General features: G+C 32.1%; 1 protein-coding gene across 14 annotated transcripts in view; it reads right to left on the reverse strand.

Moving 5' to 3' along the window:
• LRRIQ1 (leucine rich repeats and IQ motif containing 1) overlaps window positions 1–26,697 on the reverse strand; it is a 116,469-nt gene that overhangs the window by 13,781 nt on the left and 75,991 nt on the right. For 9 of the 14 annotated variants that reach the window (XM_080588472.1, XM_080588481.1, XM_080588480.1 and 6 more), the window contains 3 exons: window positions 12,608–12,740; window positions 10,992–11,052; window positions 5,520–5,640 (listed from right to left, as the gene is read on the reverse strand). In XM_080588472.1, the coding sequence (XP_080444598.1) occupies window positions 5,520–5,640; window positions 10,992–11,052; window positions 12,608–12,740 (315 nt within the window). Of the gene's footprint in view, window positions 1–723; window positions 1,623–4,456; window positions 5,641–10,991; window positions 11,053–12,607; window positions 12,741–22,826; window positions 24,467–26,697 lie in introns of those variants that run through there. The other 5 variants (XM_080588475.1, XM_080588474.1, XM_080588486.1 and 2 more) reach the window with 4 other exon arrangements.

Here is a 26,697-nt window from a genome sequence, read left to right on the forward strand (position 1 = left end):
GGCTTAATCCATTTCTAACTGTTTTCCTCTGAACATATAAATATATGTTATGCAAAAAAGTGAGGTGGAATATCAGCTCTTTTCTGAGGCATATTTTGTATTCTGGTGAGATGTACAGAGGAATCTCAGTGGAAAAAATATTATGTTGAAATGATGTTCACAGCAATAATCACAATTCTCTAGTAGGTTTCAAAACCTGGTAAATTTTAACTACTTCAGAACTGTGGAACCCTTTTTCATCCATTCTATATATTCATTTCCTGAGAACAAAAATATTCATAGTATGGAATTATCCCATAATCTTTTACTGGACAAAATGCATGTCTTAACATTCATGTGGTCATACTACCAGATGTGGCTTACAGAAGAGATAGCTTTATTCCTAATATAGTGATAGCAGTTGTGATTTTTTCAAGTAAATTGGGTTCATCATTTTACTAAGGACAAGTAATCAGTACTGTAAATATCCCTTATACACTTACAGCATGTCTAAATGTTTCTAAGGAGAAAGCATAAATTTTACTGTTATCTTCTAGAAATTCTACTAAGCAGGTAACCAGCAAGAAACTGAAAGGACTACTAAATAAGTACTTCCATATTTGATCATATGTTTCTAAAATTTTTCTTACTCAGTTTCTGTAACATGGCAAACTTCTAATGGAGAATGTATGAGAAAAAAGAAAGAAAAGAGGGAAAGGAAGGAAGGAAGGGAGGGAGGGAGGGAGGGAGGGAGGGAGGGAGGGAGGAGGGAAGGAGGGAGGGAGGAAGGAGGGAAGGAGGGAGGGAGGGAGGGAGGAAGGAAGGAAGGAAAAATACCAGCTGAAGTTTCTCAGTAAAACATAAATGAGAGTAAAGCATGAAGAGAGATCTTAAAAATGAAATGTTTACTGCACACACAGAGTTTACAAATCCTAAATGAAAGACAGCGGTTATGGAACTGGAATATATAGACAATTATAATGGTAAGGGGAAAGGAGCAGGAAAGCAGGAATTTTTTAAGAAGTAAAGATGTATCACGCTCCTTAAAACAAAGCTGAAAATTTTCTTAGGGATTCAGATTTATCGAAAGAAAGGGAGGCAATAAAAAAAAAAGGTGGGATTCTGTCAAGAAGAAGAAGAAGAATTGAAAGGTGTAATAAAGAAAGTGAAAAAAGTGAACAAAGTTAAGGGAGGTTTTTATGTGTTGTTTTTTTTTTTGGGGGGGTGGGTTGGTTGGTTGATTGTTTTTTCCTACTGAGTTGGAAGTCTTTCCACTGTAAGAACAGCTTTATTAAACTTCATTAATTTAATTTCACAGAGTATGAGAATGGCAGAGTTGGAATTTATCTGAGAAATGAAACCGATACATGTCTCGCAGTGGAGATAGCAATTAAAGGTCATGTTTAGAACTAGGGGTGATTAAGGAATTACAAGGTTGAGCTCCAAGCTTTTTTGTTTGTTTGGTTCGTTTTTTAATTTTGTTTCCCAAAAAAAAAAAATATTTTACAGAAATCAGAGACTCTCTGAAAGACTAAGATTCAGGGAAGAAATGAATTAAGAATAACAGGTAGCATTTTAAGTAACAGTGAGAGGTCCAGCTCCCGTTACATTCTGCTTTCAAATTCTGGTGCTTCTGGGAAGTCCTGTCAAAAGATTGCAGGTCACATAACAAGAAAGCAAATGAAAATAAAATTTAAGATTTGTAGAGTATAGAAAAACACAAAATGCTGATGATAGGTAGACAATGTAGTTTTACATCTCATCTCAATGTACAACATTGATTATATGTAATCAGTCTGGGATGATAGAATGGAGTTTATGATTGTCATAACCTACTCACAAACTCTGGATTAGTATAAAAAAATACCATCTAGCTTGTTATCAAAAAATAATTACTCAATTTCTAATTCTTGCAAAAAAATTCAATGTCCACCTTGTACCTTAGTGTTAACTACACTATTAGTGTTCAGGAAAGTATTCATTAACAAATTTTATAACCAGTAATTCACACCAGTATTCACAGAGTTAATAAAAATGTTAATAAAACTCTGTAAGGCACTAACCACATCACAGACCAGGGGTATGTGTTACAGAGAAGGTACACATCAGGGAAAAATATCTTTCTTCTCTGCCCTTTTTTACAAAAGCAAGGTGAGTTAACGTAAAAAAATTAAAGGCAGAAAATACAATCAGCAAAAGGTCTTTTAAACATGCTTCCTTTTGCAACTCATTGGCACAAAGTATCAGAAAGATCAAGACCTTAGCAGTTTGACAAGAATGGACAAAAAATGAAAAAATAAAAATAAAAGCCCCCAAAAATCAAGAAATAGAAAAAAAATAACCAGAGAGCAGAAAGAAATAACTATGATTTTTGGAAGGAATATAAGGTGGTATGTTTGAGACATAATGTACTGGCCGTCAGTCCAGGCAAGGTCCTAAATTGGACTGATAGCTAGTCTGACCGAGCACTTTTTGTTCTTTCTTGAGGTTATATCTTTTACTTACATTTTGATTATTGGTTTTTTTTTTTTTGTTATTATAATTTAAACCATATCAGTCAATTTTCCCTTTGAATATATAACACAGAAGCACATCAAATATCCTAAGTGCTATACAGAAATGTTTTCCTTTACCTGAGATGTACTAGGTCCACAGCATTTCCTTTATTATTAAATTCATTTTTGTGTCAAGGAACAGAATTAAGTTAGTTTGGGATTAATTCATTCCATCCATTTTTTTTCAGAAACACCTAGTAATTTCTGGTGATAACAATCTTTAAATTCTTTAGCCTTAACTTCAGAAATGCTAAGAACCTATCCTCGGCAAATAAGGCCTACAAAAAGTACATTGAAAATTGGCAGTTCCCCAAAATACTTCTGAAAATGTTGACTTAGCCTTTCTAAAAACCCCTCTGAATTAAAGCACTGAAGCATTACATGTTTTGTCTTTACAAAAACATGATCATTCATCTACAGTCATGACCCAGAAATATATGAAATGCATTTTTTTCAGTATCACGCATATTTGATTTTTTTTTTCAGTAAATGTACCTAAAATAATTTATTCAGTATTTTTAGACCTGCTTTTTCAATCTGGAGGATCTCAGTGATTTACTGATGCAATTACTGAATTACAAATTATATGTAAGAAACATATATGATACCCCTAACATCTCTTATATTTAGTAACATCTCTCAGCTGTACAGCACAGTTTGCTGAAGACTTCCTACCAATAATTAGGATGTAAAGTGGTAGTGTAGCTATGTTTTGTTGATTAAATCTTGTCAGATCATTGAGGTCAAATTCTCCTGAAAAAATGGTATAAGGACTTGATTTAATAATTAGTTAAAATGGAAACACCTCCAAGGTCACAGTCCCTTTTCTAATCTCTTCAGTAATACCAATTCATTGTTAATTCAAAATGAATACACCTACTGAATCACTAAAACACTTTCCAGGCTTCTTCATTAAATATTTCAGAATGCAAAACCAAGAGGGAATACAGCAGGAAAGTATTATATAATGAATACATTTTTCATATAAAAAAAGAGGCAAACATTTAATGTTTTCAGATTAAGGTCCCCATTGAGCTAATGATTTATTGCAAATTATTGAAGAGCAACAGTCTTCGGCAAACTGAACTAATATAATGTGTTTATTTACTTCATATAAATTGTAGAAAGATAACAGTAATGTCTGGTTTTATAAGTAATATGCATTTCAGTTTAATGTATCATCACTGTTTAGCCTTCTCAGATCTACAATGAAAAAAATTATATAGACAAATAATAATACATACATACATAGAAAAACATAAATCCTGCGCCCTTTTTTCCTTAGTTCCTCAACTACAGAAAGGAGAATGAACATGCAATTGTGCTTATATAGGTAAGTCTTTTGTGAAAATACATATATTACCGGACACGGTAGACTGTCTGTCTCTCACACTTATGACTCTGACAGTTGGATTGTTCTTCCCTGCTTCTTTCCTAGTCTCTTCTTTTTGAAGGCATAATACAATGGCACTTTTTTGTTTACTGTACTAAAGCTCCTAAGGCAAGTTCTGCATAACAGTTCTCTCTTCAGAGAAAGAGCTGATTCTTATTTATTTTTCTGGATGGCAGGATAGTGTAGGTTACAATCTAGACAGCAGTTATACATTAATATGAAAGTGGTGTATACTACTTAACTCAATTATTCCAGATATGCATACATTCTATTCTGAACATATGAATAGAATGATAATTTTGCCATTGACATTTGCAGCTCAGCTACTAAATTCAGGATCTTAGTAGTCGGCAATCTCATCTAATTCAAATGGTGGGGCTTCATTAGTAGCCAATGGAGAGAAACTGGAAAATTCAGTATGCAATTCAAGTTTTTCTAAGATGGCAGGCAGACAAAGAATTTTATTCTTTCTTGATGGCTTCACTTAACTGAGACTAGGATGCTAAATTTTATCTAATATAATTTTAGGAATGTAAATCTAGTGCATAAGCATGGACAAATTGTACTCACTGTTATTTTTGTCTGTGGTAGACTAATAGAATGTAAATAAATTTTTAATTCAAAGCCTTAAAAAATACATCATAAAACAAGAGATCACAAATATTTTGTTTTCCTTGAATTTTAATTTAATTTTCCTTGAAAGTGAAAAGTTAACATTTATAAAAAGAGAATTAAAAAAAAAATCAGCAATTACATATAATTTATGAAATAGCCTGATTTCTACTTTGACACAAAACATTTCAAGAAACTGCATTGCTTAAATGGTTTTATGAATTCTAATAATTTTCCCAAAGTTATTTGATACTGCTTATATTTTCTATAATGAAAATTTGGGGCCTTTGAATTTCATTTATTTGGATAAGTCACTTTGTACACAAATGACAAAATATAGTACATTGTATTAGAAATATGCTAACGTTTTCTTCAGCTACATTATGCAAAATAAAACATGAATCTGAAAATGGTATCATTTTATGACTTTCAAGCATTATTCTATTTTTTCATATACATGTTCTTCTTTTAATTTGTATGATATTAAAGAATGATAAAAATATAGGGATCCTCTGCCACTGAGCTACAGTAAGTTCTGTAGGATGCATATACTACAGCATTATTGGTAACTAACGTGACAGAAATCTATGGCTTGATTAAGATATGTGTTATGGTATTTAGTTAACAGAAGTTGTATTTTCCAAACCTATTTTGGGAAAAAAATGAAGGAGAACATAAAACAATAATATTTTTAGCATAAAATATTCTGTTTTGTAATATAAAGAAAAAACATTTTATGAACTTGGGCATCAGAAGACCTAGTATATGTCACACTGCCTGTGGGTTAAAATTGCAAGAGGAAAGTCCATTGATATTAATGATGCATTTTTCAAACAGAACCGTAGAAAACATGAAAAGGTTTCAGGTAAGAAACAGAAGAATAATTAGCATGTGTTATTAGGGATTCCAAGCATGCTTAGTTCCACCAAAGTATTTTAAAGTGACCTTTAAAACTGTTATTGAAAAAGCCCATAACTTACTTGAAGATCTTGCTGAGTGTCTGTGTGGCTGCTTATTTTTTTCTCTGCTCTTAGTCAAAGCACTTCCACTGGCCATGGAAACAAGATCTAAATCCGTGTCTTCTCTGCTTACAGGGCTTGCCTGGAAGCAGTGGGAGAGAATGTACACAATCATGAAACAAAATGTAACATTTTCTGAATGCAGCTCACATTACCCCAAATAAACAAACAGGGCCTGTCAAACAACCTTCTTCAAAATGATACCACAATCCTTTATTGTTGCCTAGGCTGAACAAATGCACTATGTCAAAGCATTTTTGTAAATAGGAGCCGATCTTAAAATTGTGGTTTGTGATCTGAGTCAGTGCAGCAACAAAAGAAAACATTTTAGTACAGTAATTTTGAAGAAAATCAATCTTGCAGATGGCTGATGAAACCTTAAACAGCTTAAGATCATTTACTGACCAGTCTATAATTTAAGTTATAGCTGAATGTCAGAGATGTCATATTGGATTATTTTCTGCAATATTTATGTTTTATCCAGGACATGTATCACTTCAATCAATCAAAGACCCAGTAGGTAATTTAATCTTTTAGTTTTTTGCTACTTAACCATATCCATCAGTTAGCATTTAAATTATACTTTAGGTAAGAGTATTTTATTAATTATGAACTTCTACATTTTGGCATGAGGCATGTTACCTGCACCTCAATATGGCAAAATAGAAATGAAAATCATCTTTTAGCTTAGCCAGAGGTCCTTGTTTTGGCACCATGTAGGGTAACGGTTAAAAATATTGACCTGGAAGATATCACACACTGTAAATTGTCGAGCGTCACTTTTTTTTTTTTCTAGCAATTACTACATATTTACACAACAAGAACTCTCTTTCCTTGAAATTAAAAGCTATTCAATGTCTAAAGCAGTCATCCAACAATACTATTGATTAGATATTGAGGACCAGCAACGACTGGGAAAAATCAGACACTGGAGAAGAGCGATCTACAAAATCCCCAGTGTAGACCTAGTCAGCTGAAGTACTGACTATAGGGATATACTTAAGTTTTCTATTCTCTGGCGCTCCAAAAGTGGAGTCCAGAATGCAGATTAAGACCTTCCTCCATCTGGGCTGAAAAGCCACAAATCCTGTAAGAACCTAGGTGTCTGAGTAGAGTCCACTTTTTCAACTTAAACAAACAAAAAACCAAACAAAACCAGACAGAAAGAAAAAGAAAATGCTGGTGGCAATGCAACAAAACTTTTACACAATATACTAGTAGCTAAACTGCTTCATCAGGCTTTGGAAGACTGGGTCTCAATTCCTTCCTCAAGCAGCTGAGGCCTGCAGCTCCCTTTTTCTCAGGAAAATGCCATGACTGTAAAGTTGTAGGCTATTCTGGAGGAGACAATCTCCAGACTTCCTGTTCAAACCAGCTCACTGTACCAAGAGAAGCATTGCTCCAATGTAGACAAGCTTTGTAGTCCAGTCTAACAGAGTACTCAAATGAAATGGAGACCTGTTTCATTTCTTTGTCTTTATCCAGGCACTGTTTAATGTAAAATTCATTAAAAACTTCATGCCACTTTCAAACCAACAACTCCAAAGATACAGAGATTTTATGCTCTTCCTTAGTGACCGTGTACCCCTTGTGTCAGCACAGAAAGTTTATTCCTTGCTTCCTGATGTCTGTCTTTTGTATATTTAATGACCATTATTTTAAAGTTTCACTTTGCACAGGTAGTGGGATGCATTATTGTTGTTAACATCAATTTTATTTGCTCTTCCATAGCAATATTAATAAACTTTCAAGGGAATAATAGTTTTACCCTGACAATTCTCCATATTTTTGGTCTTACTTTTATACAATCCTCTTAGGCTTGCGAGCTTTGCACGTTTAAAATTTTTAAATTTAAACTTTTAGTTTCTCTTTAATTGAAATAATGCAATCAATGTGATGCTCAGAGAGATTCAAAACAATGGAATTGATCATTCTTATTTCCATCTAAAGTGTTTCAATGCATAGCAGAAGTTATGTCACAGTTTGCAAAGACCCACAAGGCCACAGCATTTTAAGCAACTTACTTTTACATGGAATTATTATCTACCTACCTACTCTACCATCATAGAAGCTGAGGTTTCATCACCTTATAGACTACATTATTCAGGGTCATATGCTAGATTTTAATTCGGCTGTCTGGCTCTCTCATATAAAATATTTGTTATATTCTTTCAAATAAAGACAAGTGTTTTCAGCCAATTACAATCAAAGTAAATTTTAAAGCTGTATTAATCTCTGGAGCAAACTTAATTAATTAAGGTTTGTAAAGAACCTGATTAAATGTCCTCTGAAACTAATTAAAACCTTCCCTTTTATTTCTATAGCTTAGAGCCAAAATTTAGAAGAAATTTAAGATACTGGTACACTTTTTCAGAGTACAGTATTGGACTTCAGTCTGTAGTGCTCATCACATTTAAATTTTTGGATATTTTGCCCTTAGATGTATTATTACATTTTTTTTTCCCGTTAGTTGGAAATTAATTTTATCAGGAGGAATATTTGTCCTGAATACAGTTCTGCATACAAATATTCACCTATTCCTACATTAAATTATCAAGGTATTCTGTAATCTTCTGAGGTAAAAAAAAATGCTGCTAATTTCAAGTTATATAAATGATTTTGAGATGCTGATCAGTTAACTATGTAGGTAACTTCAAGTAAATATGCAACAAAGATGAAGAGGGAAGTCTATCCTACTTGTAATTCAGGAAAATCATATTTAATTTAAAGTGCCCAGCTTAAATTGTAAGTCAGCATGCCTTCCACTACCACTTATGTCGTAGTAGTAAGCAAAATTATCAAGATTAATAAAACAAGATCTTAAATTTACTGCAGGCTACTAAATAGGGTTCATTCTCCAATGAAAAGGACTAAGACTACTATGACTTTATTGTTAATATGCAAACACAGAAATACTATTTTGTGTCAGCTAAAAACAAAGTCTTAAATTCTTGGAATGCATACAGATACCAGTTAGAAAACTACATTAATCTAGTATGTTCAGAATCCAGGCTTATGTAACACATACAAGTTAGGGATGCTATTACACACCAGGAAACTCCATAAACGAGCATATGACATATGAATAAATGACTGGAAATGACCAGGAATGTTTTCCTGTTCTAATTCTCTCTCTGCCTCTCCCTCCCTCTCCTTCCTTCCCTCTCTCCCTCCCTCCCTCTCTCTCTCTCTCTCTCTCTCTGTGTTTGATTTGGTGAATGTATATTTTCATCTTTCTTTCAAATTACCAGCACTTTTCCTACTTTTTGGTAATGATTACTGCTGAATGTTAACTTAATTATTGCCATGATTTTGTAGCTTTTAACTGAGTTACTTTGCAAAAGCATTAGGATTATGTTCAGATTTCACATTTCAAACTTCAAAAGCTAACAAAATATATATAAATTTTTAAAATATAATTCTCCATCCATGTGTATAAACAACATTATTATTTCATTGCCTATGTAAAGCTGCTTTCTACATTAGAGATACATTTTATTCCCTTATTTCTATTTTTTGACCTATTGCATTTTTCACAGTATTTCATTTATGTGTAACAGCTGTGTAACATGGCACAGGCTGCAACAATCCCATAACATTACTTGTTATGCGGGTACACCACATAATACTGTTGTGGGATTGCTGTAGAATTTTGTGGACAGAACTGCTTACTGTAAACAGGATACAATCTACCTATGTGCATATATGCTTGTTGATAATTATATAATGTGTAATTTAGATAACATTACTAGATTACGATTTGTTCAAATCACAGAAATTACTTTTTTAGACTTTATCTAATAAATAACTATTAGTTCTGCTGCATCTAAACCCCATCATAAGTCACCCAGTTCATGATTTCAGCCACTAAACATTCAAAAAAAAAACTCTAAGAATTGCACAGACATCATACCAAAGAAAAATCTTAGACAAAACCTGACTCAAAGAAAATAGCAATAGTAATGTCTAACTCTTAAGAGCATTTATTCAATCATGAATTTTAGAAGAGTTTATAGAAGCATTTCCAAAACACACATATTGCATAGTTGGTGAAACCAAGGAATATAGGTGCTGGAGAAGGCCAAGATTGCTCCAAGTACAGAATGAGGTACGTAATCTTAGAGGCACATGTCACATCATGGAACTATGGAAATTTGTTTTATATATATATATATAATATTTATATATATTATATTTTGTTTGTGAATAGAAGACACAGACCTTGTCAGTTCCTGATGTGAATTAATTTGGAAGTAGCTCAATGCAGTTCAATATGAGCATCAGCTCAATACCAGCAGTATAAACAAACACACCAACAAAGCATGTTGCCATACTTTATAAATAGACATAAAATAAATACACAAGACTTGTGTTCTCATACTTGGTACAAACTGAAATCAATAGATGAAAATACTGTATTTATATAAATACAATAAAATTCAGTTTTTCATTGTTCCTCAGATACAGATGGACACAAGGAATGTGTAAATAAATAGATACTTGCAACCAACACATTAGAATCAAGTACAGCTCTATCATAATTAAAATTACAATTAATATTCCATATAAAGCTAAATTCTGTATTGTTTTTAAGTTTGTTTTTTTTTTTTTTCACCCCCACATATTTATGTGAACGAGAATATTGCTAACTTGGCAATAAGATGGGACATATATACATATATGGAATACACTATAAATTGGTGTCATACCACTGCTCACTACCAAAGGAGCTTTTGGATATTTCTGACACTAAGTCTTTTCAACTAATAAATCTTCAGATTGTTAAATCATTTGTATTCCCCCTCCCGCCAGCCAACAGAATTACCCACTTCAGAAAATACTTTTTTTTTTCTTTTAATGCTGCAAAGAATGAATCACAAGAAGACTAGAGGCCATTTTATGAAAAAAAAATAGTAAAGAAATTGTAGAAATAAATATGACTTTACACTATTTTTAACAATGTTACTATATTAATATAGAAATCTAACTTCCTTTTAGTAGATGACGCTGTGGGCATATTAGAATGATTTAGGTGTGTGACAGAGAATTTAACAACATTTAAACTTGTCTGATTGACAAAAATACATTTTCAGTCAATAACGTAATTGGTGCTGAACCATATTTATTGCTTTAAAACATTTTTAAAGGTTGATTTAGAAGCTTTAAAAAACACAGTTATATTTGATATCTTAAAAACAAAAACAGTATCAAATTATGAAACCAGAACCCTATGTACACATATGGGTTCTTGTGCCTGAACCTTTTCCTCTGATCTCCATCAATGGTTGACTTGATTGCCAAATAGAGACAACATTAAAGAATTATACTCAATCAAAAAAAGCTCCTGGTTGTTTTTATACCAAATATGCATTTGAAAACACTATCAAGGCTTAGCTGAATTCTGCAAAATTCCACATGGAAACAAGTTCTTACCACAAGTTGTACTTGTCCACTGTTGTGGGCCACAGGATCCAACTCAGGAAAAAAAGAACAGCTGGGAAAAATGTAAAATGCAAGTTTCAATAAATATCACTGTATTGGGTTCATTAAAATACCTGTGAGGATCTCATCCTGGAAACATTCCTGCTCAGATGTAGCTAAGCAGCAATGACACCATTTAAAATGATTCCATAGTTAAAACATATGTTAAAGTATCAGAGTAACAATTGATAGTACATAATATTAAAATTAAGAAATTATTAACAACTACTATTGTTTATTCCAATCATAAAACACTAATTTCAAAACATAGATATCAATAAATAAAATACATGACTGTTTGCATGTACCGACATAAATTATGACTAAAGCAGTTGTCACACTATATAGTCTGTTTTCAGTTGCATAAATGTATCAGCTGTTCTAAATAGTCTACCAATGATGTTCCAGTGTAGGTCAGTGGGAATTTTGCCACATGCATAAATAGTATCATAATCCTAAAAATGCCAGTACAAATATTAGTGCATAGCACACACCCACAGAGGTAACAAAATAATATTTGAATAACATTTTAAAAAAAATGCCTTTACAAATTTCTGTGTCTTTTTACTTTCAAACATCATTAAATGTTCTGCTCCAGAGTTTTCATTCAAATTAAAAGTCATGACAGATATCTTAAACAAGTTCTTGGAGTGTTTCACTATTATGGAACATGACTGACGTATTTTCTGAAGAATATTTGCTGCACAGACTTCCTTCAGTCATCGATATAGTTTAGAAATGTGGAATATTTTCCCATGTAAAACGTGAGAATATGTAGTCCATTTCATTATGAATTAAATACATTTTTAATGAAAGTCAAGTTAAAATGCTTATAGCAAATCCATTGCTTGCTTATTGGCCCCTTGTTTAGTCCTATTAGATATGCCTGTGTCTATTCTGCCCATTAATGGTTTCACTAAGGTATCAATAGCTTATATTGACAAGCTTATATTGACAAATATATGAGAAGCATATACTCACTCTTTTAACATTCATTTAGGGAATAAAATTACCTTTTTCTTTAACTGTATTGATATTTTACCTGTTTAATAACCGAAATAAAATAGAGAGCATATTTACTATATTTTACTGAAGTATATATACCATGACGATGTAAAAGAAGGTTTTGAAGACAAAATATTAATACATAGCATATAGTTAAAAAGTGGGTGTTTTACTTCCTTAATTGAATCAAACAATATAGGTAATGTTACAGTTGATGTAATTACATAAAACTGTAAAACATACCAATAAAGTTACAAGATATATAAAGAACAAGCACTTTTTCTTATACTATTTACAACAAAAAAACCTTGCTTGTGTAAACCTATGTTTATACTTTATCATAAAGTTCTGCACTGTCTATCATACCATTATCACTGTGGAAGAAGTGTCTATTCAATGACTAAGACAATTCTAAAAGGTACCGTGTTTGGGACCCAGAAATATGGTGTACTGTATGCTAGCTACAAAGTCATGTTTGTTTTAGAACTATTAACCTAGGTTTCACTTTACAAGATAAATTTACAGTAAAAAAAAAAAATCTAATTTAAAGGCAATGACCTCACCTCTTAGTATTTTTTGAACTGGCTGTTTCATAATCTGAAAGCTGTGTATGAAGCCATTGGTATGTAAAGTCTTTTCTCCTTTGTAATTTCTCATCTAAAGTAGTATCCAGCTGCGAAAATTCTTCTTTTTCACCTAGGGAGGAAAAAAGATACTCTTGTGTTTTGCTATTATTTTAAAATATCAGACTGTAAATGATTCCCCAGAAAAACCCGAAGCATACTGCCTTTTACAAAAGAAAAGCCACAATTACTTCATTTTATTGCAGAGTCCAACTGACTCCAGAATATTATACTCTTCAGATATATTTAAGAAATATTTTAAAATTAATTTTGCATTATATGGTTTATTTTCTCTTCTAGGATTGAACAGAGGCCTTCTGAATAAATTTATTTTTACTGGGAAATAAAATTCTTCTTAATGAAATGTATATAGAAAAATTTTGATAAATGGCTTAAAACTTCTATGAATGCTGCTCATTGTACCATCTCTATGGTTAAAAATACACATTAATTTACAATTACAATTCTATTTACCAATACATAAGATAAAAACTTGCCATTGTATGTAAAAGTGGACCCATGGCAATCCTATTCCTCTGATCTTTTAGTGATACTTTAATGACAGTTTCCAATATTGGATTTCAAAGCAATTGCACACCTTATTATTACATATATTTTGGCACATGAAAGAGACTCCAAGAGAATAAAACATCAACATTACAACAAAAAGCTGCACAACTCTGGAGGTTCTTCAGTCTTTGGGAACATTCTGGTGGATACCTGACATGTTTTGAAGCATAAGGAAGAGGATGCCAGAATTGGAAGAACCTGCAGAGGAAGCATCATTGCTGCATGTGGACATTCATGAACAACTTTTTATTTTCTGCCCTTATACATTAACTTTATAGGCTATGTCTTTTTTGGTACCTTTGACTCAAGAGACATCATTTATGAGACATCAGAACACTTTTTTTTTCTTTTTTAATTTTTTTATTTAACATTTGGTTTTGCCTTTTTTCCCTCTATAATCTCACCTCAGAAGACATTACCTTACTGCTTTCTGCTGATTATTGCTTTTTTCCCTTTCAAAGATTTTCCTTACTCTCCCTGACAAGCGAATTTAGCAGCGACTGGAAGTTATTTAGTAAACTGTAGGGGTGGACCTCTTGCACTTGAACCAGCAAAGTATGTAAGTCACTCCACTTTGTATAAAGCCCATTTACTCACTACGAATGATTTAACTATCAATAACTATAATGGCATAGAGTATCACAACTGAGGTGAATGGTTTCGTTATACTCTTTATTTTAAGCCTTTATTGCCATTCATGTTTTGACAATATGAACTGCAGATACAGGCTATTCACAAACTTTGTCAGAAGGTTGCTATATTATCTGTAATATTTTTATTCCTTTCTTCCATAAAAATTATAATTTCATTTGCATGAGCTGCAAACTGTTGTTTCTCAGTTCCCTTTTACCTGGCTCTGCGGTATGCTCTCTGCTTTCATCTTTTAGCTTTAAAGGTATTGTTAAAGTATCCTAGCTGCTTATAGAAGCTTGAAATAAAAATGTCTTTTGGTTGTGCTCTTCATTTATCTCAGTATAGGGAATGTCTACTTGAATGAAATCCATTCCTTGGGTTGAACCTGTTCAATTGTCATAGATGTCTTGGTAGTTAGACAGTCTAGAAGTTAGGTGGAAGAATATATTCTCTTCTGTTGTAAAGGACTCTCATGTACCTCCTTGCTATTGTATATACTATCAGGATGACAGAAAATGAACAGCTTAGATGGAGCGCCACTGAATTATCCAAATAAGGTTGTGAGGTCTGCCTAAAAAAGATCAGGCAGTGAACTGCTGGATCACTGTCAAATATTAAAATAGAGAGTCATAATAACAGAGTTCATCACTTTCCTTGAATACAGCAAGAGCCAGTTCTTTCCTAAGTTTATGATATTCTTTTCCTGTGTTCCTAGTTCAGCAGTACAGCTTTCTGACCTTTAAATTTTGAACATTTGTAGTGAAAATTTGTTCTCTAGTGAGAAATAATTCCCCAAGACATTAGCTTTACATTCCTTCTTATTTATATTTACAGAAAAGTTTGGTTCAGTAATATCCATATTTCTCAGGAGAATTATTTCTTGCTAGCAAAATGATCAGTATTAACTAAGCATTCGCTAAAACATAGCCCTTTTCCTCTATTACAAGGCAAGTCTATGTAGGGATTTAAAACCAATATTAGAATCGTAGAATCTCCCAATAGAATATTGGGATATTACATATAATCTATACATAATATACAATATTATATATATAATATATACATATATATATATTATATATATAATATATAAAAATGTATAATATATAATATATATATGATAGAATATATCCCAATAGAATATTGGAAGGGTCCCACAAGGATCATCAAGTCCAACTCTTGGCCCGCCAGCTGCCTTGCACGGGAGCTCTGCAGGCAGCCCTGGCCTCCCGGGGCCAGAGACAATGGTTTATTTCCAGCAAAGATTTTTAATATTATAAGTTCATGTCTAAGTCTGTGTATCAATGACAGTCAAATAGAATGTACATAAAATAAGCTACAATAAAACTTACTAAAATATATTTTTAACTTGGCAAGTTATTTTTCCAAAATGATTGCTTATAACTCACCTTTGTTGCAGTTTGAATTTCTGATGGAATTCTGTTTGAAACAGTTTTGTTTATTAAAATTTTATTACATATATTCATACTAGAATTTTAAAAATTATTGAAATGAGAAAGTGATCAAGAGAAAAGTGCACCAAAAATGCAGAAAACAGTATTCTATTTTCTTATTTGGAACATATCCATAGTCTTATATTTTAATAACAACATAAATCTTATGAAAAAATACTGTTACGAATTAAAACACAGCATTACCACTTTCCTGTTCCACTTATGAACATCATGTGTTGGAGGATCTTGGGTATCAGTATCATTAACAGGCATTTGCTTGATAGCTTTCTTAAATTAGGGCTCTGTTTTTTTTAAAACCTGGACATGATTTTGTGGAAGTACTAACACTCACAAATTCCGCAGAAGTTCATAAGAGCTGTAAGCATTCTGCAACTTTGAAATGGATCAGACCTATAATCTTTAATTGTTAAACCCAGACAACTCTTAGACTATCAAAGAAAAAAGGAATACATCAAAGAAGGAAGAACCCCATAAAGAAAAAAAAAAATTATCTCAGAGTTATTTAAATTAGTGTACACACATTAGATTATCATTTCTAAGCCTTCAAACTTTTTTTTTTTTTTTAACAACACAAGTTAATAATTTACAATTGGAATAGTCTTACATTTGGCATTTGTGCAATAATGTATAAGTAAGTGTTACCAATTAATCCACACACATGCTGTGCACTTAGGTCAGACTCCACCAGTTTTCAGGGGAACCTACTGCCATTTTCTTGCAGAATTTGAGTACCTAAGTAGAGAGAACCTATCCAGAAGAACCTGGGCATCTGAAATGTCATTGAAACTAAATATTACAGGAAAATAACAAATTATTTCCTAGGTCTCCAAATCCACATGCAAACCCATAATCACCTGAACTTTTGGATCCAGAAAAAATGTCAACCTCAGTCTGTCAAATTCTGTTTGCTTGGCATGCTCTGAGACAGAGCGTCTCATGTTCAGTTTAAAATATAGATGCTATTTACTTATATTACGGTAGACTATCTCTGGATAATCTATTAAGTTAGTTACAGAGGGCTAAGAATCTGTGAACTACTGCCGGTGAAGTGCCCTAAGTTCTAGATAGAGTCAGGCTTTTTTCTCCCAGGATTTTCTTCAAGTTTGATGTATCTTGTGCCCTCAGCTGTGGCAGTCATCTTTAAAAAGGGGGTTGAAACATCCCCAAAGAGAATAGCTTGGGATGCAAAAGCTGGAGATTCAAATCTCACAAGGCTAAGGAGTACCCCAAACCCATGTTTCCCACTGCCTAAGAAGTCCCTCATACTCACATTCCCCACAGCAAGGCTATGTGCCATTAACAGCAAGACAGTATACCAAAGAAGATAGTGACACAATGTGTACATTCAGAGAAATCTTTCAGATTCTGCATTTTCAGATTCTATTTCTAGAAAACACTGATCCTGACTGTTCTCAATCCAAAACTCTTTGTCATTTTTATGCAAAGGGGTGCTGAGGCATCCAATTCAGCACTGACTTTTGTTCAAATCTATTTGTTGATGATGGGAAGATAAATATTCTATTTTTAATATGACATACGTTTCTTGAAACAGAGAAGTATGTGAAGTCTGCACTGTACCTAACCATCCGCAGTCAAATTTTGAGTTTAGAGTGTTATTTAATTCACTTCAAAATTTGCTTCATACAGAGTACAATACATATAAAGTTAGAGACTATGAAAACTAAGACCCGTAATGTGAAAAGAAGGGCTTGGAATTTCTTCAGTATTCTAAGTTTTCCTCCCTTAATATAAAAAATCTGTGACCAGAGTTAATTTTCTCAATATGTATTCTGGAAATGGTGCTCTTAATATGGGAATTAAGTAGCTGAGTTGGATATAAAATTCATGTCAATGCTATTAATACATTCATTTTTTTCTTATCTGCCAGTATTCTGGTATAGATTAGCAGCAGTGAGCAATATAAATTCTGAGAATGCATGCATGTGAGCCTATACGCAAGTGTACTAACCATAAATACATTATTCTGAATAAAAATTAAAATGATGCATATCCACTGAGGATTTTTATTATTTCTCATATCTTCTATAATGTTTTAATAAATAATAATAAAAAATTTCAAATTCCTAAACCTAAAATCCATCTTTTAATCTCATCCTCTCCATACTTTAAATTAAAAAAAAAAAAAGGCATTATTTCATTATTTCTGTCACAATCTGTATAATACATACAGAACAGAAAGCTAGAACAACACAAGCAATAACTCTGATACTAAGGCAAGAAACTGAAGAATTTGGAAACAGACCAGAAAATACTTAAAACAAAAACAAACAAACAACAAAACAAATAACCAAACATAAACACACATAAATTTATACTGAAACATAAGAAAAATGTGAGGAATTTCTTCACCCACACAAAACACATTCCTCAGAAGTTTACTTTGTCAGAAGTTACTACATTCACTTAGGTATTACATAGCTACCACTACATGCCCGTAATACAGTTTTAAGAAAATAGATGGTAGTTTGAGTGGTCTTTAGCATGTACACAGGTATTCAGTGTATACATTAGTAATATTTATAAGATTTCCAGACAGTTGTTAGTATCATGTAGCAGTAACTGATGTGGTTTGCTTCACTTAAAATTATAGTATCAGCAGATCATGTTTCTTTATCTACAACTCGGGTCTGGAATTTTCAGACAGTGAAACACATCTCTACCTTAAAAATAAAGAATCCTGTCTGTGACATAGAGAGATTAATTTTAGATTTTACTTTCCATCTGAGTAACTTTTGACTAAAGTAATTAGCATATCTGGGGGCAGAATGAATGAAATACAGAGAATATTTATAGCAGTGCCTGAGTGCACAGATGAGTAAAAGACGAAACAGACATTTTTTCAAAAGAATACCACATGAGGTTGCAACCTGAAAAAAATCTTGATGCTACAAATGCATTATCATTTATGTCACAAAGAGTTTTGAATACAGGAGTGCTGATCAAGCCACAGGAGCATGTGCTTCAAAAATCATAAAAACAAATATAGAAAGGAAGAAATACATTTTAAAAAACTTTTTCTATTTTTCTCTTTTTTACCAGATATTTCAGATTCTTTCAGACAACAATTAAGGTCTACTATATCACTCTTCCATCTGCAAACCCCCTTCTCTCTAACCTCTTCATCTGCTATAGCAATTATCTCCTTTTCACCATGCAACTGTTCTTGACCTCACCCTCACACTCATTCTTCCTTTCTGAAATCCGGGTATTTACTACACTCTTAGTCATGAACAAAATTAGACCATAATCTTTTTTTTTTTTTTTTTGGCTGCCCTTTTTCTCCCTGTTTTCATTTCAAGTTTTTGTTATGTTCTACATTATGGTCTATTTCAGGGTGATTCATACCACTAATAAAGCTTCACCTCCTTAGTTTATTCTGCTTCAGTAGTTAATATATTTCAGCCTCTCCCACCTGTGTTATCTTTCTGAACTCTTAATATTAGATTATGCAAAAGCTGAATACTTTCACTGAGATTCCTAAACCACTGAAATTGTACAAATTTCAGCTTTTGAATTCAAGGAAAACAGAATTTTATTCTTAGGACTTCCCGCACATTCTTTTCTATTTCACTGCTTGTTCCTGTATCTTCATGATACACCACCACTACTATTTGTCAGTAGTGATTAGTATTCATACACAGCTTATTGGTTATTCTCAGTTTCTTCCTTTCCCAACCTTGAAACAAATTCAAGTCATACTTAATCTTCAACAAAATGCTTTTAAAATGCTTCATTTAAAGTTATTTATATCTATTCATATTACAATATTGCTGATTAAGTTCTCTTGGTACCTTCTGATTATTTAATCTCTTTCACAGCAACCCACTATCACACAGATTTATTGAAAACTATAAAATTTCATTCTATATAAAATTGCTTAACTCTTTCACTCTCACTCTTTTTGTGGACATGGTACATTTGCTTTTTTTTTTTTTTTCTTTTTTTTTTTTCCATATGCTTCACTCAACTGGCATTAACTTCAAGGTAGAATGAACTCTGTTCCTTGCAATTTATTCAACTTTCACAATGTTATGGGCTGTCACTATTTTCTCTACTCCACCATTTATGTTAAACATGATTTCTCATTTATCTTCTCTAACTTCCCTTGTAACAATATTGGTTTCATATCATGCCATTCCTTAAGACATACAACACCTTTCTGAGTTGATTTATAAGCCTAAAGAAATATTTAATCTGAGGTGTGTACAGGAAGATGTCACACATGCAATTGCTGATTTTATTTTTTGCTAATTTATTACTGTTCTGATCTGATTCAGGCAGTGATCTTGTGATAGGACCTGAAGACGTCAGTGGGAAAAAGATTGTGATCAAATAGTGGAGGACAAATAAAAATAGTAATATAGGAATACGCTACTTGGGTCAATTAGAAAAGTCAGGAAGAAAAAATAAAGGAATACTAAAGCAGTTGTTTAATGAAGGTCTACACCCTCTAATACATTTCATGACATTCCCTTGTCCACAAGAGTATTATTTCTTTAAAATTAACTCAAAAACCAGAACCAAATTCTGCCAGTTGACTAATTTTCTACCATTAAAGCTTCTACATTTACAGTTATGTAGACTACTGTTCTTACATATTAGTATCAAGGTAATAGCAAAATCAAAATACTGCAACTGTCAATTAACACTGGAACCAAATACACAATTAAGGTTATTTTAACCTCAGTCAATGACAAAGGCTATCTGAATTTTAGAGCACAGAAAAAGCAGGACAAAACAAAGCAAAACAAAACATGACCTGGACACTGTTTTAGTTAGTCAAAAATCAGAAATTGTGAGGTTAGGTGTATTTCTGATCAATATCGATCGATATTTATCTCTGGTTACTATGATTTGCCATTTATTAAGTTTTGAATTAAATGCTATATAGTTACTGACTCCACTGAGTTGAAATGTATCAATTGTTCTGGGTATTTTTGTTTGTACTAGATGAGGCACTGAAGGCTCTCCAAACATCATACTCTTCAAATCCATTAGGCTGGACAATTATAGTTGTGATAATAATATAATAAACAGTATTATTATCATCATTGTAGCCACAAAATTTCATATTAGTGCTGTATTTTAGAAGGTGTGGTGATAGTGAAGATGAACTTCTTTAGGAGTAAATGTTAAACAACAGATGACAGATAAGATGGAGAGTATACAGAAAGAAAAGCTGACTATCTAAATACCCACTGCCACAGCCACTAATGATACTTGCTTTATCAGGTTACTCAAACTTAAAAAAAAAAGAAAAAGGTAAAAAAAAGTTCCATTACATCTGAAAACAACAACAATAAACCAAAACAAACAAACCAACCAAACAAACAAAAAAACAGATTAACATTTCTCAGCCCAGCCACTAAAGATTTGTTTTATCTATAGGTTTGGAAGTAACATGAAACAGTTTCATGTTTGCTAGACTAAATTGGTTCTTGCTAAAAAATATAAAACAATTCTAAAGAAAATGAGAACTATAGGCATGATATTAGCCATGTGAACACAATGAGTTGAATTCCTGATGTAAACTGCTGCCTCCTGCAAACAGCACTCTTCAAGATCCGCTTGGGTTTTTACAAGTTCTGAAAATATATACAATTACAGCACTACACTGCATCTTCACATTATTCTTGTTTAAAGCCTTCTATGAATAGTGCGTTCTGTAAACTATATACTAACTGCTTCAGCCACTCAGCATAAGCAAATTTCATCAACAGGTCTGCTGAGGAGTAAATTTTGAGTACTGCTACCAAAATATCTTTGGGAGTCAAGGCCCTTGAAGAAACAAAGAAATTAAGAAGTAAAAATTACTGTGAAATGATATGTCCAGCATTTCCACGCTCAGTTAACTTTGAGTAAACAGGATAGAAGTAGATCGAGCCTATTATGTTTATGCTTACTGCCTACATTCACCTTCTATCTGTTCATCCAAATCAACCTCGTAAAGAATCCACCTCTAGTTTTTATCACGTTCTTTTGGAATTATTAAACCCATTAATGAAGGATGCTTTCTACAGAAAATGGAAATGGAGTTTATATTGCTCAAGATAAAATTAAGGAATGTATAAACATTTTAAAAAATAATTCTTTTGACAGATTTTAATTCAATACATTCCCAGTTTTTAAGATTAATTGACAGAAACAATCAAGAACATGAACAGAAGTGCTTAGCTGCTCATTAATGAAACAGAATTTCCAAGCAAGAAAAGATTATCACTTTGTATGGAGGGCAAGAAAGAGGATTACCTTTCTTTACATTAAATAAACCAACCAAAATTAATTAAGATATCAGATTTTCCAAAGAAATTCTCAAAATAAATAAAAAAAATAAAAATAGATAAATATAAAAGAGCGTTTTTTATGAGTGCAGGAGGTTTTAACTACTGTGTTACTCCCTATGAGGTAGGCAAAAAATACAATAAAACAGTAAATTTTATTGAGTGTGACAACTATTAAGGTAGGTTTTGTTTATACTGAAGGACTTAAAAGTAGAAGAGAGGGACAGAAAAATTCAAACGCAACGAAAGATTGGCTCAAAATAACAATTTGAGATTGCTATGTGACAAGAAGACATCTAGGTCAAGTATTAAAAATAAATACATAAATCATTAATCAGGAGCAACACGAAGTTAGTAAAGCTGACTTAAACCACATTAATAATTATCTCATAATTTTGTGAGCAAGTAATTAATGTAAATTAAGTACTGTAAAAAAACATGTAACAGTGTATCACAGCTTGGGAATGTACATTTTAAAAAGTCTTAATTATGTTTACCTTTGAGTTTTCTCTAGATAGTTATCTGAATAACATATGAACTTGTTTTTAAGAACTTATGTTCTAAAACATCACACTTGATGTACACAACATGAGTTTCACTCATTGGTACTTATCAGTGCAGAGTAACACTGAAACAATTTTCTGTTAATGTAGTTCAATTTTGAATACATGTGAATTGGTCACGTAGTCTATCTATTATGGATACATATCATTTTGGATTTAAAAGTGTTTTATTCTGTGTGGGTGAAACTATTTCTGGCTTACTTTCTGATGTAGACTGGAAATACCTGTTGGCATTTGATGAGGGTACCGTGACAACACTTCATAGTTTTGTCAGTGAGGTAATGAATAACAGTAGAACAACTTTACATTGTCAAATACACACACGAAATCTACACAGATTAAGTCCAAGGTGGCTGATTAATTTACTTCACAGTCAAATGCAGAGGTATCACCAAAGATCAGGTCTGCCATTATGTCAAACGTAAACATGGTTTGATTTAATGCTTATTGAATTCAATGGGGAAAAAAAAGTCTCAGATTCTACATCTGAAGAGAGGCAAACCCCAAGCAGATACAATTCTTATATATTTATCTTCATCTTAAAAATAACTATAAATACCAGGGACTTACAAAGGCAATAAATACAGATAGATATAAAAATACCAATTCTTCTTAAGAAGTTTTATATATTTATTTATTCGGTTTGTTTATACAGTGTAGAAGAAAATAAACAATATTAAATTCCAGATCTATTCAAAAAAGGGAATTCCCTTTGTAAAGGACAGGTGAAAACAAAAGCAAAAACATAATTTGCTGACAAGTTGCCCCAGACTAATTCTTAATTGATGTTGTTCAAAGAGCTTAGTAGTTTTATAGAGTTCTTTACAAACTAGATTGAAATTTTCAGCTTATAAACACTTGAAAAGTGCAATAATTTAAACACTGCACATCATTTTAGTTAAATCAACACACATTCAAGAGTATTTAGCCCTAGGGGAATTGAACTTAATTATATTGATTTTGAATCAGTTATTGTTACAACTGCATTTTTTTTTTCTTTCTATACAAAGAAGATTTGAATGATTTATCTCACTGAATGATGAAAAAGGAATAATTTTACCCTGCATCCTCCTGTTCTGTTAGGGAATTTTGTTTTGACCTTTATTTAAATTATTTTTTAATGAGAAAATGAACACACTTGATTGTTAATATTTTATTCTTGGAGTAGGTGGGTTTAAATTAGTTTCCTTCTTACTAAACTTCTAAGCTAAATTGTTCACTAAACTCTCCACCTCGCTGACATATACATGAGTTAAATACCATGATGATTCTGAATAGTTAAATTTGCCTCATGTGCATTCTGTTTATATTTGCCATAACTTTTAAGACAGCCATAAATAATAAACTTAAAAGTATAATTTATTTTGCCTGTTGTTCAACAGGTAAAACAGTTGTCCATTCCTAACTTTGCTTATTTGTAGCCACTTATCTAAGCTTCTGCAATTAGCACAGGATTCAAAAAGGACTAAAAGCACATAAAGTCCAATTATATAAGTGAACTCACACTTGAAATTAAAGAACTTCAACAGATAAACTTATAAGTTTTACATCAGAATAATGAAAATGATAAGTTTTACAATCTTACAGACTAAACTACTCTATTAAAATTATATTACCTTACATGGGAATTCTTATAAAAGATATAAAAATAAAAAATTAACTGACCAAAGCAGTTAGGATGTGTAACAGTCACTGTCATGGAGAACGAACATCATATTTTTAGCAACTTTTAAAGTAACAAGACAATGTCTGCTTTTTACCTTATATCAGAGAATGTTTTGTAAGACTCTAATATAGTTTCCTTTTTTTTTTTCATACAAGATATATAAATTGTAACACAAAATAATCTGAGAAAAAAGGTGAACAGAATCCTTTAAAACAATGGAGAAATATTAATCATAGAAAGAAAATATTTTAACTAGAAAAGATATAACATTTGTATGATGTAGCAAGATTTTTCTGCTTTTCTGATCAGAAAAGCTAAATACAGTACATGAAAAGCAGTACATTAGAGGTACTGATACAGCGACTGGAAAATGGTGTATAAATTAGCAATAAGAATACAAAAATATACATGAGTAAATACACATTTTTTTCTGTATCTGGTAACACAGTTCTTGAAACTCTGAAATCTTTGAACTTCTCCAAAGTCTGGTTCAGTGAACGCATCAAGGTATACTAAAACTGGAGAAATGTCTGAATAGCATCATCATCCTCAAGGCAGCCAGGTCTCTGAACAGACTTTCCCTCAGGATTCTGGTTAGAAGAGGAGGAAAAGAGGAGAATAGAATGCAATGAGGTAGCAAAATAGTCACTAAAACCAATATATTCAATTTTCCTTAATGCTTAAGAAGTCTTAATTTTACTTACCTGCTCCCAAATTCCAGATTCTTCAGTTTTCACTTGACTAGTCCTGAATAACTTAACTACATCTCATAGTGCTCTGTGACATCAGTACTGTCTCCTTGTGCAACTGTATTAATTATGCAATGAAAAAAGGGAATTCATCTCTACCATTTCTATAATGAACAAACACGTTGATGGGAAATCACAAAAAGATATAACGCTCTCTTAGGGGAAATAAAACAAAGTTTAAAGTCAGGAACTAGCATGACGCATGGATAACATGCATGTTGTTAATAAAGTGAAATAGTAGTAATTATTTGTACAAAAGTATAAAAAACAAAAATACTGAGCAGTCATAGCTATGGAAGAACCAATTACTAAAATTTATTCCAAGTAAGTTTTTATAAATATTTCCATTTGCAATAAATGAAAGATGTTTGAAAGAGAATTTTGAATACAGTGCACACAACTCACATGGTATGATGACAGCCTATGCAATGTTTTAGTATATGTAGACCAGACTACAAGTAGAGTCTGACAAAACCTAAGAAGGCAGACCTGGCTAAGAGTCAGGAGTCACGCTTATTAAATTGAACTCTCAGGGGTATCATGCAATCAGAGGTCACAATCGAGGCAACAGAAGCAATGTCACGATATCAGAGAAAGGGCCAATTCAGACCTGCTCCCTGACAGGCAGTGAGGTCACGGCTTGCGGCAAATAACTGTATTAAAAGGGAATATTCTCTGCACACTTTTAGAACTGTCATCTGAAAAAACAAAGCCAGGTCATTGGTAGGTTAAATCAGAACTTTCTGCCTTAGTAGCACATAGCTTCTTTTCTTTTTACATTCACTACTAATTTCTCAATTACAAAATATACTCCCATCAGATACTAAAGCAAATTCTCAGTAAATTTAACTTTGAAATTAAAAACAAAAAAATCTATCTTTGACAAAAGAAATCCCTGTTCTCTTCATAAACTGAAAATTACTGTGCTTGCTTCATATGAGAAAAGCAAAACAAAACAAAACAAAACAAAGAAACATGAAAGTGCTTTAGGGTACTGACTTCAGTTTCACATTCAGTTTCTTAGTAACCTTTACACTTAACTTGGTCTTAAAAACATTCATAAAATTTAGTTATTCAGAATCTCCTTCTTTAATAATGATTGTGAAAGTGAAATAAATTTCTTCTTTTGTCTGGCTACTTTGATTTGTTTATCTGGTTACCTGGACCGGGTTATCTCTAAGATTCTAAAAACATAGTAAATTATGAAATTATAACCATACATCAAATTTGTCAAACAGACAAGAGATCTACAACAGAAGAACTATTCTAGACTGTCATGTAAAAAAAATAAAAAAAATAAAATATAATCTCTGCATCCATCCTTTCTTAGGAATCTGAGAGAATACAAGTGTACATATATATTTATATATATAATAACTAGAAAACACATTATTTCCACCTTTCTTTATACACATAAGCCAGGTAAAATACCTGCAGTGCATACATCAAAATACCACAAACCTAAGAATTTGAAACAACTGCTAAAATGGATCTGTATTGTAAATGGTAAGAGTTGAACCATAAAAGTATAAATTTGGAAGATGTACATGAGAGATATACACATCATATCACAGAATTTACACAGATATCACTGAATGATTGTAGATTTTTATTACAATATTTGAGGTGCTCCTACAATTCCTTATAAAATCTTCTAAGTCTACCATATATACTGTCTCCTTTTATAGATTACATGAAATTTGTAAAAGGTATAGGACTCACCTATACTATTAGTCCTGAACAATATAAATTTTTTAATAACCTGACTTCGACTTGAATGATTTCAATGTTTTGCCTGAAAAAATGTTGCACATTATTGAAATATATTATCTGTGTGATCCAAAACATTAATAGCTATAAAAAAGATAAAGACTAAGATGTACATTCAATATTAAATACATTATCATATGAAAAATAGCATTTTTGGATAGCTGTAGATCTCTGACCTCATTAATGCTACCAGTTCTCCATAACACCATTGTTCACCTTATAGAACAGGATAAAAATAATTCCTTTATAAGAAACTTCAATCAATTACATTTTCAAATTAATTAAATGCTCTGGGATAAAGG

Source organism: Anser brachyrhynchus (genome assembly GCF_964034855.1).
Source record: "Anser brachyrhynchus genome assembly, chromosome: 1".
Classification (NCBI taxonomy): domain Eukaryota; kingdom Metazoa; phylum Chordata; class Aves; order Anseriformes; family Anatidae; genus Anser; species Anser brachyrhynchus.